Consider the following 14,906-nt stretch of genomic DNA (forward strand, 5'->3'; position numbering starts at 1 on the left):
AACATTCTCGCAACATCAGATACTCTTTCCCAATAACGCTGCGTAAACGGCAGATTAAGCACACAGCTGAAGCTCGGGATGGATCTGTAACGGCTGTGACCCAAACTTAAACTTGGAAGCTGTACGTTTTTCTATTTTCATGTCTTTGTGTTTTACGTTAGCATGTTGCGTGGCTAAAGCGACTAGCTTTGATTGTCGATCCACAGGCTAAAGAAATATTGTAGCTTTTTCTTTTCGTTTTAAGATTTAGAAGTAAAGATCCTGTATATCAGTGTTCTTTTGATATTTTTTATATGACCTGTTTTAGAGAAAAGTGTATTTCCTCTACGTTTATTGAGTTTTATTAACCTCCTTAGTCTTGGAGTTACTTGTGGATTTCCATCATACCAGATGGGACTATTACCACAGCCAGCCTTAATAATCTTCCTGTTTTCATCACTTTTCCTCAGTTAATTCCGAACAGCTGACAAGGGAGTAATTAAGACTCTAACCGAGCTCGGCCTGTGCTTGTTGGATGATTTTAGCTATGTGTGACGTCAACACTGACAGTGGCACAACAAGGAAGCTGACTCACTTATTTTCCCTTTAACATTGTAAATTGATTTAGTTTCTTACATTTATGCTGCCTTTAAATGCCAGACCTATTATCGCTGACTATTGTTGAAAATGGCACTTATGAAGAACACATAAAACTGTCGATTTTTTATTCATTTTGATAGAGGGCATTCTTTTTTACCTTTTTATACTAATACAATGATTTCACACAAAATATATGAAGACATGAGTGATTTATGCTTCCTGTCCAAACCGAGACCTCAGTGTGGTAATTATTTGCAGAGAGCCCTCCTTGACTTCACCGGAAAGATGTCCTGATACTGACCTCTTGGCCTCCTTCCAGAATCCCACAGCTCCAATTAAAGCCTCATGATTGGGCTTAAGAGTGCTGCAAGCTTATCTGACTACAGCACACAGTGTCTCTCCTATGACGGGTGATATGTCAAAAGTCAGGTGTGGACTAAAAAAGTCTCTTCAGCAACTTGCCTATACAGTACATTTTGTGTACACCAATAATTGCAATGAATAATAAAGCTTCGAATCCAAAAATAATTTCCCCCGTTCTTTTACAATAGATGTATCTTAACCTCATTGAATGTACAGGAAGTCTCTCAACTGCTGAATGGACACATTTTAATTACTTTTGTCTTGTACTGAAAATGTGCTCCCGGCGGTAGCAGTTGGTTCAAGTCCTGGTTGTGTTGACACTCCTCCACCACAGGACCACATCTGGAGGCAGCAAACACTTCTTTAGCAGCTACTTTACTCAAAGGAACACGTCACTCCCCAAATAGGCCATTTGTATCTCAGTTACACATGTGTTAACTTTATTGTATGAGTCTTTGTAGCATCCATTATGTGTTTTATTACTTTGCAATATTGTAAACTGATCCACCTCCAAAAGTTGAAAAATGATAATGTCTTTTCTTGTTGCCACATTTTAAACAGCTGATGCTATACCTTGTGACAACTTTAGGGTCTTTTTTGTGACTTCTTCCTGATAAATGTCACCGTTCATTTTGCCAGTTGAAAGCTTTTAATGTGATTCAACAGCAGATTCCGAGGGGTTTAATTTTAATACGAATCCTGAGCATTATAACATTAAGCAAGAATAACCATTTAATTGTCATTTTGCACAAGGAAAGGAAAGCCGTCTGATGTTACAGTAAAAAGCATGAACACACATCTACAAACCTTTCTCTCTGGTTCTTCTACTACGGAGAAGAGTTTGATTTGCCCTTTTGCTTCCAGCACACAGTTTGTATTTCACCTTTCAGTTGACCAAAACCTGATTCTCATTTGGGCATCTAGTTCATTTAAGGCACGTCATGTTGTATTCATTCGTCTGATAGAATTGCCGTAAACATACCTGGCATTGCACTGACGAGCAGATTTCAGCAAATGCAAAGAGATGATTTCCCTTTGCCTCAAGACACCTTAAAAACAACAGAGACGCTGCAAAACACTTTAATGTTCTCATTATTAATGAATTGACCGTGGAATCCCACGTGCTGTCTCTACTAATTTACATCAGAAAGCTGGCCGGACTCACTGGTCTCAGGGCAGCTTGCCAGATATTACAAGCTCTTTAGTCTGGCTTGTTTGGCAAGAGAGTGCAGGAATCATCACGATCAGTACGGAGAAACTGCTTTTGTATTCATTGTGCTTCGCTGCTCATAGATCACTGAGCACGTTTCTGTTGTTAACTTGTTTGATGACGATATAGACATACAGATAAACAACAGTGTTGTTTATGACGGCCAGATGCATGTTACCAGTGGCGTGTTGCCAAGATGTCATGTAGCTTTCTGTCATCTGGCCAGGTGGGAAGTCCTGTAGCTCCTCTTGTGTGAACACACGGCAACATTTCTGGTCTACCTTCAGTATGATGGCCGTTTATGTCGAGGACTATGCATTGGTTTAATTAAACAATGGAGACATCTTGTAGTGTGTGAAGGCTGTCGTACCTTTTTGACGAAGTGATTATTTGACAAACATATTATACAATTGTAATGTGATGGGGATGTCACCAAACATGTGATTGCGTGTTGTGTATACTGATCAATATTATGTGCTTTTCTAATAATATAATTTCACTGTCGATCATTGAGTGTGTAACGTTGTCTATTCACATTATGTCTCCTCTTGAACTAAAAAATGTGCATTCGCAGTATAAAGAAACTGTTCCCTGCCTATCTCTGACTTCCTCAGCGGTGGACTTCCCCTTGCTGAGGAAATATGAGATGCTGTTAAGGTCATTTGGATTCTACTCATCCCAGCTTCACTCCAGTAATGCAGCTATTCAACTGATTAATCAGACATTGAGTGTCCATCACAACGCCATCTCAACAGCCATTATTGGAGAGTCTCTTGACTCGCTCACAGTAGAGCCCGAGTACCAAGCATTTCACAAAAACAATTAACAAAACATTGCTAAAGGTGCATTGAAGCCTGAAAGAGATTTAAATTAGTGCTGGGAACAGATTTGTTGAACCTTGAGTCCCTCTTCCAATTTAAATAGATCTCCATTGGATAGGATTTTGGGTTAGATTGTGCTGTTCTTGTAAGGGCCGACCTCTCTCATAGTCCACAATGTAACATCTACTGCTCATAATATAATATAATCATTATGTTGTGGGTATAATTTGGGAATCCATTAACACCTCATATAAATGGGTCAATCTTATTGATTTGCAATGTACACAACTGGCTGCAAAACTCCCATCCAGTGTTGTGAATTTTTTACTTTAATGTCAACAGTTTTATTAATACTTAATTATCCCACTGTGATGACAATTATCTAATTATATATTCAATCAATTAACTATTTCCAGTGATTGTAGTGCACATGGATTCACATCAAATTGTTCATCACACATGAATCAAAAAGTCCTTATTTGTGCGCTCAGTCTCCAGCTGTGCCAGAGGAATCACTCAGCGGTCAACACTTGGCTGCTCTCCTCTGTGGATGTGTGACCTGCTTTCACCCCTGCTGGCGCCAGATGAACAATGGTTTTTTTGACCAGGTTAAAAAGATTTATGACATTAGACGATGAAAACAAATCTTCTTGACTTTGGAAAGTTGGCATCGTTATATTGGACTGTTAGGGCAAAGTCATAGGACTCCTTCTTATATTCACAAATCTTGTGACCAGGTTGTAAGTACCTTGACATTTAATATTCCCCCTGAGAAAATCAATGTATTACATTAAACAGTAACTTAATTTGCCACTTATAGGTTCACTCCAGGTAACCTTTATTTAAAGCCTGTTTTATAAATCATTTTTTTAACAAAACTGTCAACATCTGTCAGAGACATCAGCTGCAGCCAGCTGGCCAATTACACTAACTTTAGCTCTGAAACAAGAGCCCTGCAAAAGGTCCATAAATATGCACTTAATGGCTCCTTACATAATATCATACTAAAGGTCCGGACAATACGATGGCAACGTCATCCATGTAGAAGACAAAATAATAAAGAAACAGTATTGTTCTTGCTGTGCAGTGTAGTCCTATTATTATAAATATGAATAAGAACAATCTAAGATCAGACTTGTGTTTTATTCTAACATAGTGAGCCAGAAATGCTAATGTGTAAATTAAAGCTTACTCTTACAATCAAAGGACCAGTTGTAGGATTTAGTTGCAGCCAGCAGTGAAGAAGGAACATATTGATCAATTATGACTGCTGTTACATACATATATACATATCTCCACCATTCATCTTCTGTATACAGCATATCACACTTTATCCACCTTAATATAAACCACTCCAGTTTTTAAACAAGCCTTCATCAAAAGAAAGCACTGCACAATGATTTTTTTTAAACAACATTTTATTCAACTTCTCTAGAAATATTTAAATGTATTTAGCTTTGGTATCAATGTATACAAGTTCTTGACAGCACATGGAAAACCGTGGCTAACAGTGAATTACAAAATGATGAAACGCATTGAAGCAGTAGTAGCACACCACTTATAGCTGAGACATTCACATCGCATTGATGCACTGCTTTTAGAAACTCCAGTTATCTTTGTAGAAGAACAGTGTCAAATCAGTCATTAAAAATAAAAAACAAAATGCAGACAAATGCATGACAATAAACAGAACAAACTTATTCCATCAATAATTATTTCTTGAAAAAAGTATTTTCGTTATGTTCTGTGAGACGCTGAAAATGATTTTTCGTTTTCTTTTGTTGATAATAGTTGTTTAACACAGTAGGATGAGTTTTGTGGAAGCAAATAGTTTGAGTAAAGTAGATGATGCCTGTACACATGCACTGCTGACTTCTATGTGCCTACGAGCAAGGCATTGAACTGCTAATCATTGTTAAGGGTGTTTGAAGATCACTCGCACATTAAAGGGCCTGATGTGTTTTTTAACACATGGTACACATGCACTTTGGGTTTAGGACAAAAATATTATACAGCTTTCAGCACATGTGAAAATGTCTGTATCTATCATTAATATGGACTGAAAATGACCAGATAGTGTATTTTCTCCAAACTCATTTGCATATGGTCCTGCGATAGTTCACATGCACAACGTTACTGAAGAAACTGAACAGTAACTCCAACATTTACCGATTTCACCATACCTGACCACATTTGAATGAAGCTAGCATGCTAGCAATGTTAAAAACAACTTAATTGAACACTACTTCTAAAGTGACGTGTAATTCATTACATTACTGGCGAGGATTTAAAGCGAAAATGTCAGGGATTTTTAAGCTTGTCCACTCTACAAAATACTTTAAAATGCTGACGGTAAAAAACAGCTTGTGTTCTTCAACCTCACTTTGTCACCACAGCCAGTACAAAAATACATCGTATCCCTCTTCCTGCACTTCAGACACAATTTTTATGCTGAAGTGAATACTTTACCAAACATTAGTTATTGCACATCATAAATGAGCCTGACGGGGCTTTCTCCAAAAACAAATCATGATAACAACATTATTTCAATGCCCATTTCTAGCAGGAGAGATGTATGCTTTTTATCTGCAGAGAAACGCAGACTTCCAGTTTCTGCTGTTTTATATTATCCAGAGGCATTCCAATATTTCCATTTACCGGTCCATCATGTCTCCTAACCAGGGTAAAGCTGATGTCTTAAATCCATCTGGACTTGCAGTCTACTGCTCTCCGAGCCTCAGCAACACCACCCCTCTTATAATTAATGACTTCCTTCCTGGGGACTTTGGGATTTTATAGCCAATCGTCAGCCATCAATGTGGGCCACGAGTGAAACTACGACAGGTTTGTTGATCTCTGAAGAAGGGCCTTTGGTGACATCAACGGTTGGTTCCACTGAGGGGTCGAGTTGGGGAATGGTGGCGACCGGTTCCCCGAGGGAGGCTACCATAAATAGGAGGTTGTTGGTGCGGCGGGGACCAGTAACTGCTGCACCCTTCAGGGCCTTGGTGGGGATCTTGGAGGTGCTCTTTATGCTGGAGCCTCGACCGGGAGCCTCGCAATGCAGTAAGGCTTTGAAACATCTGTAAAACTGGGGCAAGCATTCAATACAAACATGTGATCAGAAATGTACTGTAAGGCAAAATAAGTCAAGAAACCACCCAGGATGTTAGCCGAGCCAATAATTATTTTTTTTGTAGTAGGATGTTGGACATGTTATCGCAATGCATGTACATTTAACGTCCATAACATATTCCCAAACATGACTCTGATTTCAGATGCCTTTTGCACCAATGGAAATGGCAATTTGACTCATATATTTTTTCCTCTCTCTCATGTAGCACAATGTCACATTATGTATTAAAAACAATACATCATCAAACAAAATATGTCAGAATAGAAATGAAGAAAAAAAGCTAAATTGAAGCAAAGCTACAACATGAAATTAATTTTACTGCATCAATAATCCTCTAATTCTATAATATATATAGCCTCATGTTGCAACTTAAGAGCCCATTTGGCTGCATAGTAAGTACTTTTACTTTCAATCTTCATGTACATTTTCCTGATTATACTTGCATACTTTCTTTGAGAAAAATGTTGAATGCATGTCACACAGTTGATCTTTCATCCTATTACCTTTTAGTGTCAACCTGCCCACTTAAAATCAAGTAACCAGCGCACAGCGCGAGGAAAAGCCTCAGAATCCACAAATACTGTCCCTGAAGCCTCTGTCTGCAACCAGCGGGAGCTCAACCCTCCCGACGAGCTGGCAGCTGCTCAACGCTCGCTCTTCAAGGTGACTTTTGAGACTTTGGAGGCAGGGATGGAATAGACTGATGTCTCTGATCCATATTGATCGTCATGCACTCGAATAAATACGACCATGTGAAAATATAGTCATAAATTCTGTGTGGGAAACGCTGATGATGAAAGTGAGGCGCTCCGGAGCTGTGGTATGTGAGCTTTCTTACTCTCTCTCTTCATAACGACTTCCCAGAGGTTACTCAGGCAGCAGCTTTCGGTGCCTCCATGATTATTCACACTGCTACAAGTCGATGCTGATACACATAATACACCTTTGGCTTCACAGCAACTAAGTAGTGATGGTGGGCCAAAGCTTCGTAAAGTAATGAAGCTTTCCAGCAAATTGGTGAGCAAAAGGGTTAAATACTCATTCACATCCAAAAACACCTTCCAAAAAATGTAAAGCAGGCTGTTCTATTAAAGATGATTTCAACCATTTGTGATCAAGGCTACTGTATTATGTGCCAGTAGTATAACTGCCTTTTGAGATTTGCAAAACAAAGTTTGGGAATCAATCCTTTGGTCAATAATTGTATCATAATATAATAATGGAAGGAGGGGCAATATTATTGTAATACAATTAAAGAGCAATTGGTTTAACTGGGCAGTGAATGTGCTTGTGTTTCAAGAAAAAAACGTTACACATTTTTTTGTCCAGCAACAATAATCTTTTCTTTGGGAGTAATCAAAGACGTAAATGGATACTTGGAAAGCTCAAAGCGCTTGAACACTAGTCATCAGTCACCCGTTCATACACTCATGGCAGCGGCTAAAGTGGCTCAGCCATCTGCCCATCAGGACTCACTAACATTCACACACACGTTCGTACGCCGGAGGTAGAGCTACGGGAGTCATTTGGGGTTACGTGTCTTTCCCAAGGACACATCAACATGGGTCAGCGGAGCCGTGGTCGCCCTCATTGACCGAAAACAATACAAACCTAGAAACACACTTTACAAACAAATTGTTTGATTATTTCTTATTACTTCGAAGGCTCTGCACAGCACGTAAGAAGCTAAGAGGCCCTTCCCTATTTACAGAGGCTGGGGCAACCGGCTCAGTCAGCCACTCTGGATTTGCATTGTATGAACATGATGAAAAAGGACACAAAGATAGGTCCTTCTGCATTTCCTCATGTATGCATGACTTTTACTAGGTTGTGACAGAGTATTGTATTTACTGTAGTAGTACTACTTTTACCGACGTAAATATCTGAATACTTCTTCCACCACTGTCTGGTAACATTAGTTTTCATTTAAAGGGTTTTCTTTCACTCACACACAATTTTCAGATGCAGTTCATGCCGCGTTAGTCTCTCACTCATCTGCTGCTGTCTCACACTCTTCTCTCCTCCTCCATTATCTGCTGTCTGTCTGTCTGTCTCTCTCTCTCCCTCTCTCTTTCCACTGCACTTTTCACCAATACTGAAATGAGTTGTTTACCGTTCTAGTTTGTTTTGGAGCCACAGCAAAATCAGATTAATGTTAGTGAGTGAGTGAAAATTACATCTTCAATTATTATGAAGAGAAATGCATTTCATATAATAAACAATAGTCTACTGCAGGTTTAATTCTTCGTGGCTTATCACACAGGCGCGGCTGCTTCAAAAATGCTTCGGCAAAGCAGGTCAGGCAAATTGGCATTTTGCACGTGGGCAACCCATCATATGTGAAGAATGGAAAATATGTAATGCGCTCACTGGCCTGCTCAATGTAACCCACACATAAAACTATTACAATGATTTATGAATTCCCCATTAAATTTCACAGTAGGCTCCCTCGCTCTCGCACAGCCCAACAGCTAACCAGCTGTGAACGGTGAGGAAACAGGTAGGCGGTGGTGAAGTCGTGAAGCCCACCTCTTGCTTGATGTAATTTGATGCCTGGGGCAACTATAACATTGACGAGTCGTGCTACTTTGCTCCTGGGGCTGAAAAGTTATCTAAACTTTAATGCACGTCTAAAAACTGCAAAAAAATACATGAGGAGCATAGGCTACAGCTGAGAAGCGCACGCCGAGGGCCACGAGAAAAAGAAACATGTTTTGCAGCCAACGGGTTCACATTGAAGTGTATCGGGGTGATCGGGGCCTTACCCTTTAATCTCTTTTGTAAAAATATAAACGAATGATTTTACCTTTTCCACTTGCCGCTTAATACGCTTCCCGCTGCGAGTTGACCACTGAAAGTCAAGTGGTTTTAAATTCTACTGTGTAATATTTAAGTTGCAAGTGATTTTCAGCCTGAAAAGATATACTACTATAACATATTACTTCAAAATGTTGATTTTTTTTTAATGATTTCACATAAAATGCCGTTTTCTAACCAGTGCCAAGCAAACACATTGAACGGCTTTGAGTTGTATACACACCATCTGTCAGGGTTTTCAATCTAAGTTACAGATCTAGAAGTCTCAGGATTATGATTTAATGCAGCTCTTCCTGTTCAGCACCAACTTCTGCACATCACAGAGCCTGTGCGTTAGACAGCTCAAGATTCAAGATTCAAGATGTTTTATTTGTCACATACACACACAGGGTGTGCAGTGAAATGAAAGTGGCAATGCTCAGCAGGAATGTGCAAGGGCAACAAGTACACACTATTTACAATAAAAAACAACACAATATTTACAGTAAGTGTGTGTGTGTGTGTGTGTGTGTGCCTAAGAGGGGCAGTTGTGTGGGTCTATGTGGGGGTCCTGGTGAGGTCGGAGTTCACAATCCTGATGGCCTGAGGAAAGAAACTCTGTCTCAGTCTCTCTGTTCTTGCAGCGTGACTACGGAGGCGCCTGCCTGACCGCAGCAGCTGAAACAGTCTGTTGTTGGGGTGGTGAGGATCCTTCATGATCCTGCCGGCTCTGGTTCTGCACCTCCTGGTGTACAAGTCCTGCAGGGTGGGGAGTGTAGTTCCAATAGTGCGTTCAGCCGAACGCACTACTCTCTGCAGAGCCTTCCTGTCCTGAGCGGAGCAGTTGCCAAACCAGGCTGTGATGCTTCCTGTCAGGACGCTCTCTACAGCTCCAGAGTAGAAGGACTGAAGGATCCTCTGGGAAACTTTAAATTTCCTCAGCTGCCTGAGGTGGTAGAGGCGCTGCCTTGCCTTTCTCACCAGAGTGTCTGTGTTCGTTGACCATGTCAGATCCTCGGTGATGTGGACTCCCAGGTATTTATACCCGCTCACCCTCTCCACAGTAGTCCCGTTAATCCCCAGTGGTGAGTACGTCCTCTGTTGTTGTACCCTCCTAAAGTCCACAATCAGCTCCTTAGTTTTGGTGACATTCATGAGGAGGCTGTTGTCCTGGCACCAGAGTGACAGATCAGCAACTTCCTCCAGGTAGGCCTTCTCGTCGTTGTCGGAGATCAGGCCCACCACCACTGTGTCATCCGCAAACTTGATGATGGTGTTGGAGCTGAACCTGGCCACACAGTCATGTGTGTACAGGGAGTACAGTAGGGGCTGAGGACGCAACCCTGGGGATCCTGTGTTCAGGGTGAGGGATTTGGAGTGTGTCTGCCCACCCTGACCACCTGTGGCCTGGCGGTCAGGATGTCCAGGATCCAAGCACACACTGGGGTGTTCAGTCCCAGCTCAATCAGCTTGGCGGCCAGTCTGGAGGGACTATGGTGTTGAAAGCTGAACTATAATCAATGAACAGCAGTCTCACATAGCCCCCTCTGGCTGTCCAGATGAGAGAGTGTGGTGTGCAGTACCTGGGAGACAGCATCATCCGTGGATCTGTTTGGGCGATAAGCAAACTGCAGCGGGTCCATGGAGGAAGGGAGGAAGGCGCAGATGTAGTCCTTTATCAGCCTCTCAAAGCATTTCATGACCACCGAGGTGAGGCCACCGGTCGGTAGTCATTCATACATGCTGGAGAAGCATTCTTGGGCACAGGGACAATAGTGGATCTCTTGAAGCAGGCGGGGACCACGGACTCAGCCAGGCAGAGGTTGAATATTGTGGTGAACACTGGAGCTAGCTGGTTAGCACAGGTCTTCAGTACTCGCCCAGATATGCCATCTGGACCTGCAGCTTTCCTGGTGTTCACCCTCAACAGAGCCCTCCTCACACTGTGCTCGGTCACAGAGAGTGTGTGTTCATCCCCAGCGGTAGAACTCACCTCGGCTACGCTAACGGTGTTGTTGTTAGCTGGCGAGCTAGCGCTGTTGTTGCTAGCCTCAAACCGTGCATAAAATGAGTTCAGGTCGTCCGCTAGGGATGCGTCGGCACTCACCATTGCGCGGGGTCTGCTCTGGTAGTCTGTGATAGTCCGTAGCCCCTGCCATAGGCGCCTGGTGTCGCGCTGCTCCATCTGTGATTCCACTCTGTCTCGGTACCTCCTCTTGGCCTCCTTCACCGCCCTCCTCAGTCCATAGACCGCTGCCTTGTACTCGTCCATGTTGCCGGATACAAGACCGGAGTTATAGGCAGCAGTACGGGCGTTCACAGCTTCACGGATGGATCTATCAACCCACGGCTTTTGGTTAGGAAAGACCCTAACTTTTACCGTGGGGACGATGGTGTCCGCTAGCGTTGCTATGAGGCTCATTGCTACGTCCGCAAACTCGCTGACGTCACTGGAACTGGATTGGATCATGTCCCAGTCGACGACACGCAGAGCGTCCTGTAGCTCAGCCTCTGATTGGTCAGACCACCGCTTTACGTCCCTCGTCACTACCGCTTCCCGTGCTATCTTTTGTTGGTACTCCGGTAGCAGGAAAATGGCGGCATGGTCCGATTTGCCGAACGGAGGGAGAGACAGCCTTGTAGCCTCTCTTGAATGGCGTATAGCAGTGGTCCAACGTTCTTTCCCCTCTGGTAGCACACGTAATGTGCTGGTGAAAGTTCGGCATGACTTTTTTTAGGTTTGCCCTATTAAAGTCCCCAGCCACCACCACAGCCGCGTCGGGATACTTGTTCTGATGCCGACATAACACATCATGTAGGTCCGATAGTGCTACGTCGGTGTCCGCTTGTGGTGGTATGTAGACGGCTGTGGTGATGACCGAGCTGAACTCCCGGGAAGGTAGAATGGACGGCATGAGATCGTCAGATGTTCCAGGTTCGGCGAGCAGGAACGAGAAAGAGTCTTAATGTCCTTGGGGTTGCACCACTTGTTGTTAGTCATGAAGCAAACCCCTCCACCCTTAGATTTACCAGACTCTTCCGTTCTGTCTGCACGGAAAACAGAGAAGGACTCGGTTGGGCATATGACTCGATCCGGCACCAGCGGGGTCAGCCATGTTTCCGTCAGACAAAAGATGTTACAGCCCTCATGTCCCGTTGGAATCTGATCCTTGCCCTAACATCATCCATCTTATTTTCCAGAGACTGGACGTTAGCAAGAAGGATGCTGGGCAGAGGTGGACGGTGGGCTTGAACTCTCAGTCTGTTCCGAATTCCGCTCCGTTTCCCTCGATGTTTTCGTCGTCTCCCCGTAGTAGCGGCTCCACTGTTGTTGTTGTGGTTCGCTCGTACGATCTCTGCCGGCCACGCTGGATCGATGGAAAAAGTGGACAAAAACCCTTGTTTTGCGCAAAAGTTTATGTCCAAAAGTGTGCTGCGTTCGTATGCTGTTATTGCCGATGTGTTTGTGGCAAAGAAAATATTAAAAATAAACACAAAAACTAAAAGAGCGCACAATCTCCGCGGAGCTACCACGACGGCGTCTGGACACAGCCGCGCCATCTTCTTATAACGTCTAGGTTTCTGCTCATTGACAGGTCGCTAGATTCTGAATAATTGAGGATCCCAGCAGCAGGTTGAACACATACTCGACGCATTCATGGTATTCGGCTGTACTTAACATTCCAGGCATTTCCAACCAAATCCAGTCCATATTCACAACACAGGCAGTCACTGGACCACCATTTAGACCATTTTCAAGCTCTCTTCCTCAGCTCCTGTTAGATTGGGACTCTGAAGACGCCACTCTTGAGTAAACGTAGTATACTTAGTATACATACAGCTTCAGGTATACTTATAGTCTACTACATTTTCTCATGAGCACAACATAGGATGAAAGCATCTAGTGGAAGTGGAGATAACACAACATTACAATGTGCACATTATAACATTTAAACTGTGAACAATATGATGTTATTACAGATATGAAGAGGGAGACAAGATAGTCGGTTGATGGATACATTAATTAATCCAGACACTTGAATGAAATATGATGATTATTATGAGTTCCATTGTTGTACTGATTTGACTTAAAAATGACTTCTTCCCTTGGGGATGCTACATCATTACGATGAGGAGTGCTGCCATCAATCCCTGTCCTGCTGCTGAAGATACTTTTTCTGGCGCAGCTGGGAATAGTCTTCAATACATGTACTCTTTTTCCTTTTTCCAGTTAAACTGCAATGCCCAGCAGTTTAGGGAAATGACTCTTGACCTTTTTTTAAAATCTTCTTTTATAGAAGTGTATATCATTTTGAGCATTTTTTTTAAAGATGTACATCTTTAATAATAAATAATGGGGTAGTGAGGCTGGGGACAGTAAAGTATTGACAAAGGATTGCTGATTTTGGTTTTGTCCTTTTGATTTGTAAACTTACAGAAATATAGAATATTTCCAGCCTTACCCTTTTAAAAGGATAGTTCTGGTCTTTGTAGAGGGGCGTATGAGCTACTCATCCAGTCAGTGTACCTACAGAAGCAGACAGCCATGTAGTGGATTAATGTACTGCTTTGGACGGGGATGCATTTTCCCTGTAAATGACCAAACTAAATACTTTTCAGTTGGAAACCTCAAACTGGAAATTTAACAGTACCACAAACTCATCTTGTTTTTTCAACTTTGTAGTCCACTGCCTCGACAATGAGCTTTTCCTGCATTTCATTCCTGTCGAATGCTTTATGGCCATGAAGAAGTACAGAGCGGAAAAGACAAAAATGCCTCAGGACATCACCAGAAAATTCTCCTCACGATATCTATGAGCAACACATGCATCCCCGCTGTCTGTCTTTCTGTAACATATAGGTCATGTCATGGCGAGGTCTAGCGCAGAGATGTGAGGAAGCAAGACGGTCCACACCTCTCTGTGGCACTGGAGCTTACTCCCTGCTCCCCTCAGCTGTCCAAAGAATATTCAAGTAGTAGACGGATGGAAGACAGGGAGATGGAGACAACAGAAGACAAGGTTGATGATGGTTAAGACACAGGGGCGTCAAGGCTAAGGTCAAGGTCATAGCAATGACAGATACATAGAGAAAGTATGATGGGGAGAAGAGCTGTAGATACTGAAGTATAAGAGAGAGGGTTGGAGATTTATCTCAGAGGCAATATTTCCTATTCAATCATTGTGTAAATAAGTGTTTGTGTGTGTGTCTTGGTGTGTGTGTTTGTGTAAATGAATAGCTCTTACTCCTTTTTAAAACAATTGTGACATTGCTATCAAATCCTTTCAGTGCAGTGTAACCCACTAATTTTATTTGACGATTGCCTGACTTAAGTTGATCCAATAAACCTCCCGTTGTTGTAAAGTGTGCTCTGTGATGCCATGAGCTTGAATACAACCATCATTGCTGTTGAAGCAAAAGGACAATGAAATGAAACATGGTGGTTTTCCCATAAGGAAGGCAACAACGCTCAGCCATTATACAGATCGTCCTTCCTTGACCAGTTATGTTTTATTCCTGCATTACATTCTTTTCAATTCAATTCAATTCAGTTTATTTGTATAGCCCAATTTCACAAATTACAAATTTGTCTCTGAGTGCTTTACAATCTGTACACATAGACATCCCTGCCCCAAAACCTCACATCGGACCAGGAAAAACTCCCAAATAACCCTTCAGGGGGAAAAAAAGGGAAGAAACCTGCAGGAGAGCAACAGAGGAGGATCCCTCTCCAGGATGGACAGATGCAATAGATGTAATGTGTACAGAAGGACAGATTTAGAGTTAAAATACATTCAATGAATATGACAGTAATGAATATAAGTATTACAACTCCTTTTTGATGATTATATTCTGTTGAATTTAGACCTCAAATACCTTGTGCCAAACCCAACATTATCAGTCCATCGTTTTCATCCACTTGTCCGGGGACGCCGGAGCAGCAGGCTAAGCACGGTATTCCAGTCAGGCATCTCCCCAGCAGGTTTTCCAGTCCTTCCCA

The 14,906-nt window shown here is 42.4% G+C and overlaps 1 protein-coding gene across 1 annotated transcript in view; it reads right to left on the reverse strand.

Annotated features, from left to right (window-relative positions):
• Positions 1-5,779: 5,779 nt before the first annotated feature.
• LOC130197850 (vertebrate ancient opsin-like) overlaps positions 5,780-14,906 on the reverse strand; it is a 38,523-nt gene continuing 29,396 nt past the window's right edge. Inside the window, exon 5 of the mRNA XM_056420788.1 lies at positions 5,780-6,064. Coding sequence (XP_056276763.1) covers positions 5,780-6,064 — 285 coding nt within the window. The remainder of the gene's footprint in view (positions 6,065-14,906) is intronic.

This window comes from Pseudoliparis swirei, chromosome 8 (assembly GCF_029220125.1).
Source record: "Pseudoliparis swirei isolate HS2019 ecotype Mariana Trench chromosome 8, NWPU_hadal_v1, whole genome shotgun sequence".
NCBI classification, from domain to species: Eukaryota; Metazoa; Chordata; class Actinopteri; order Perciformes; family Liparidae; genus Pseudoliparis; species Pseudoliparis swirei.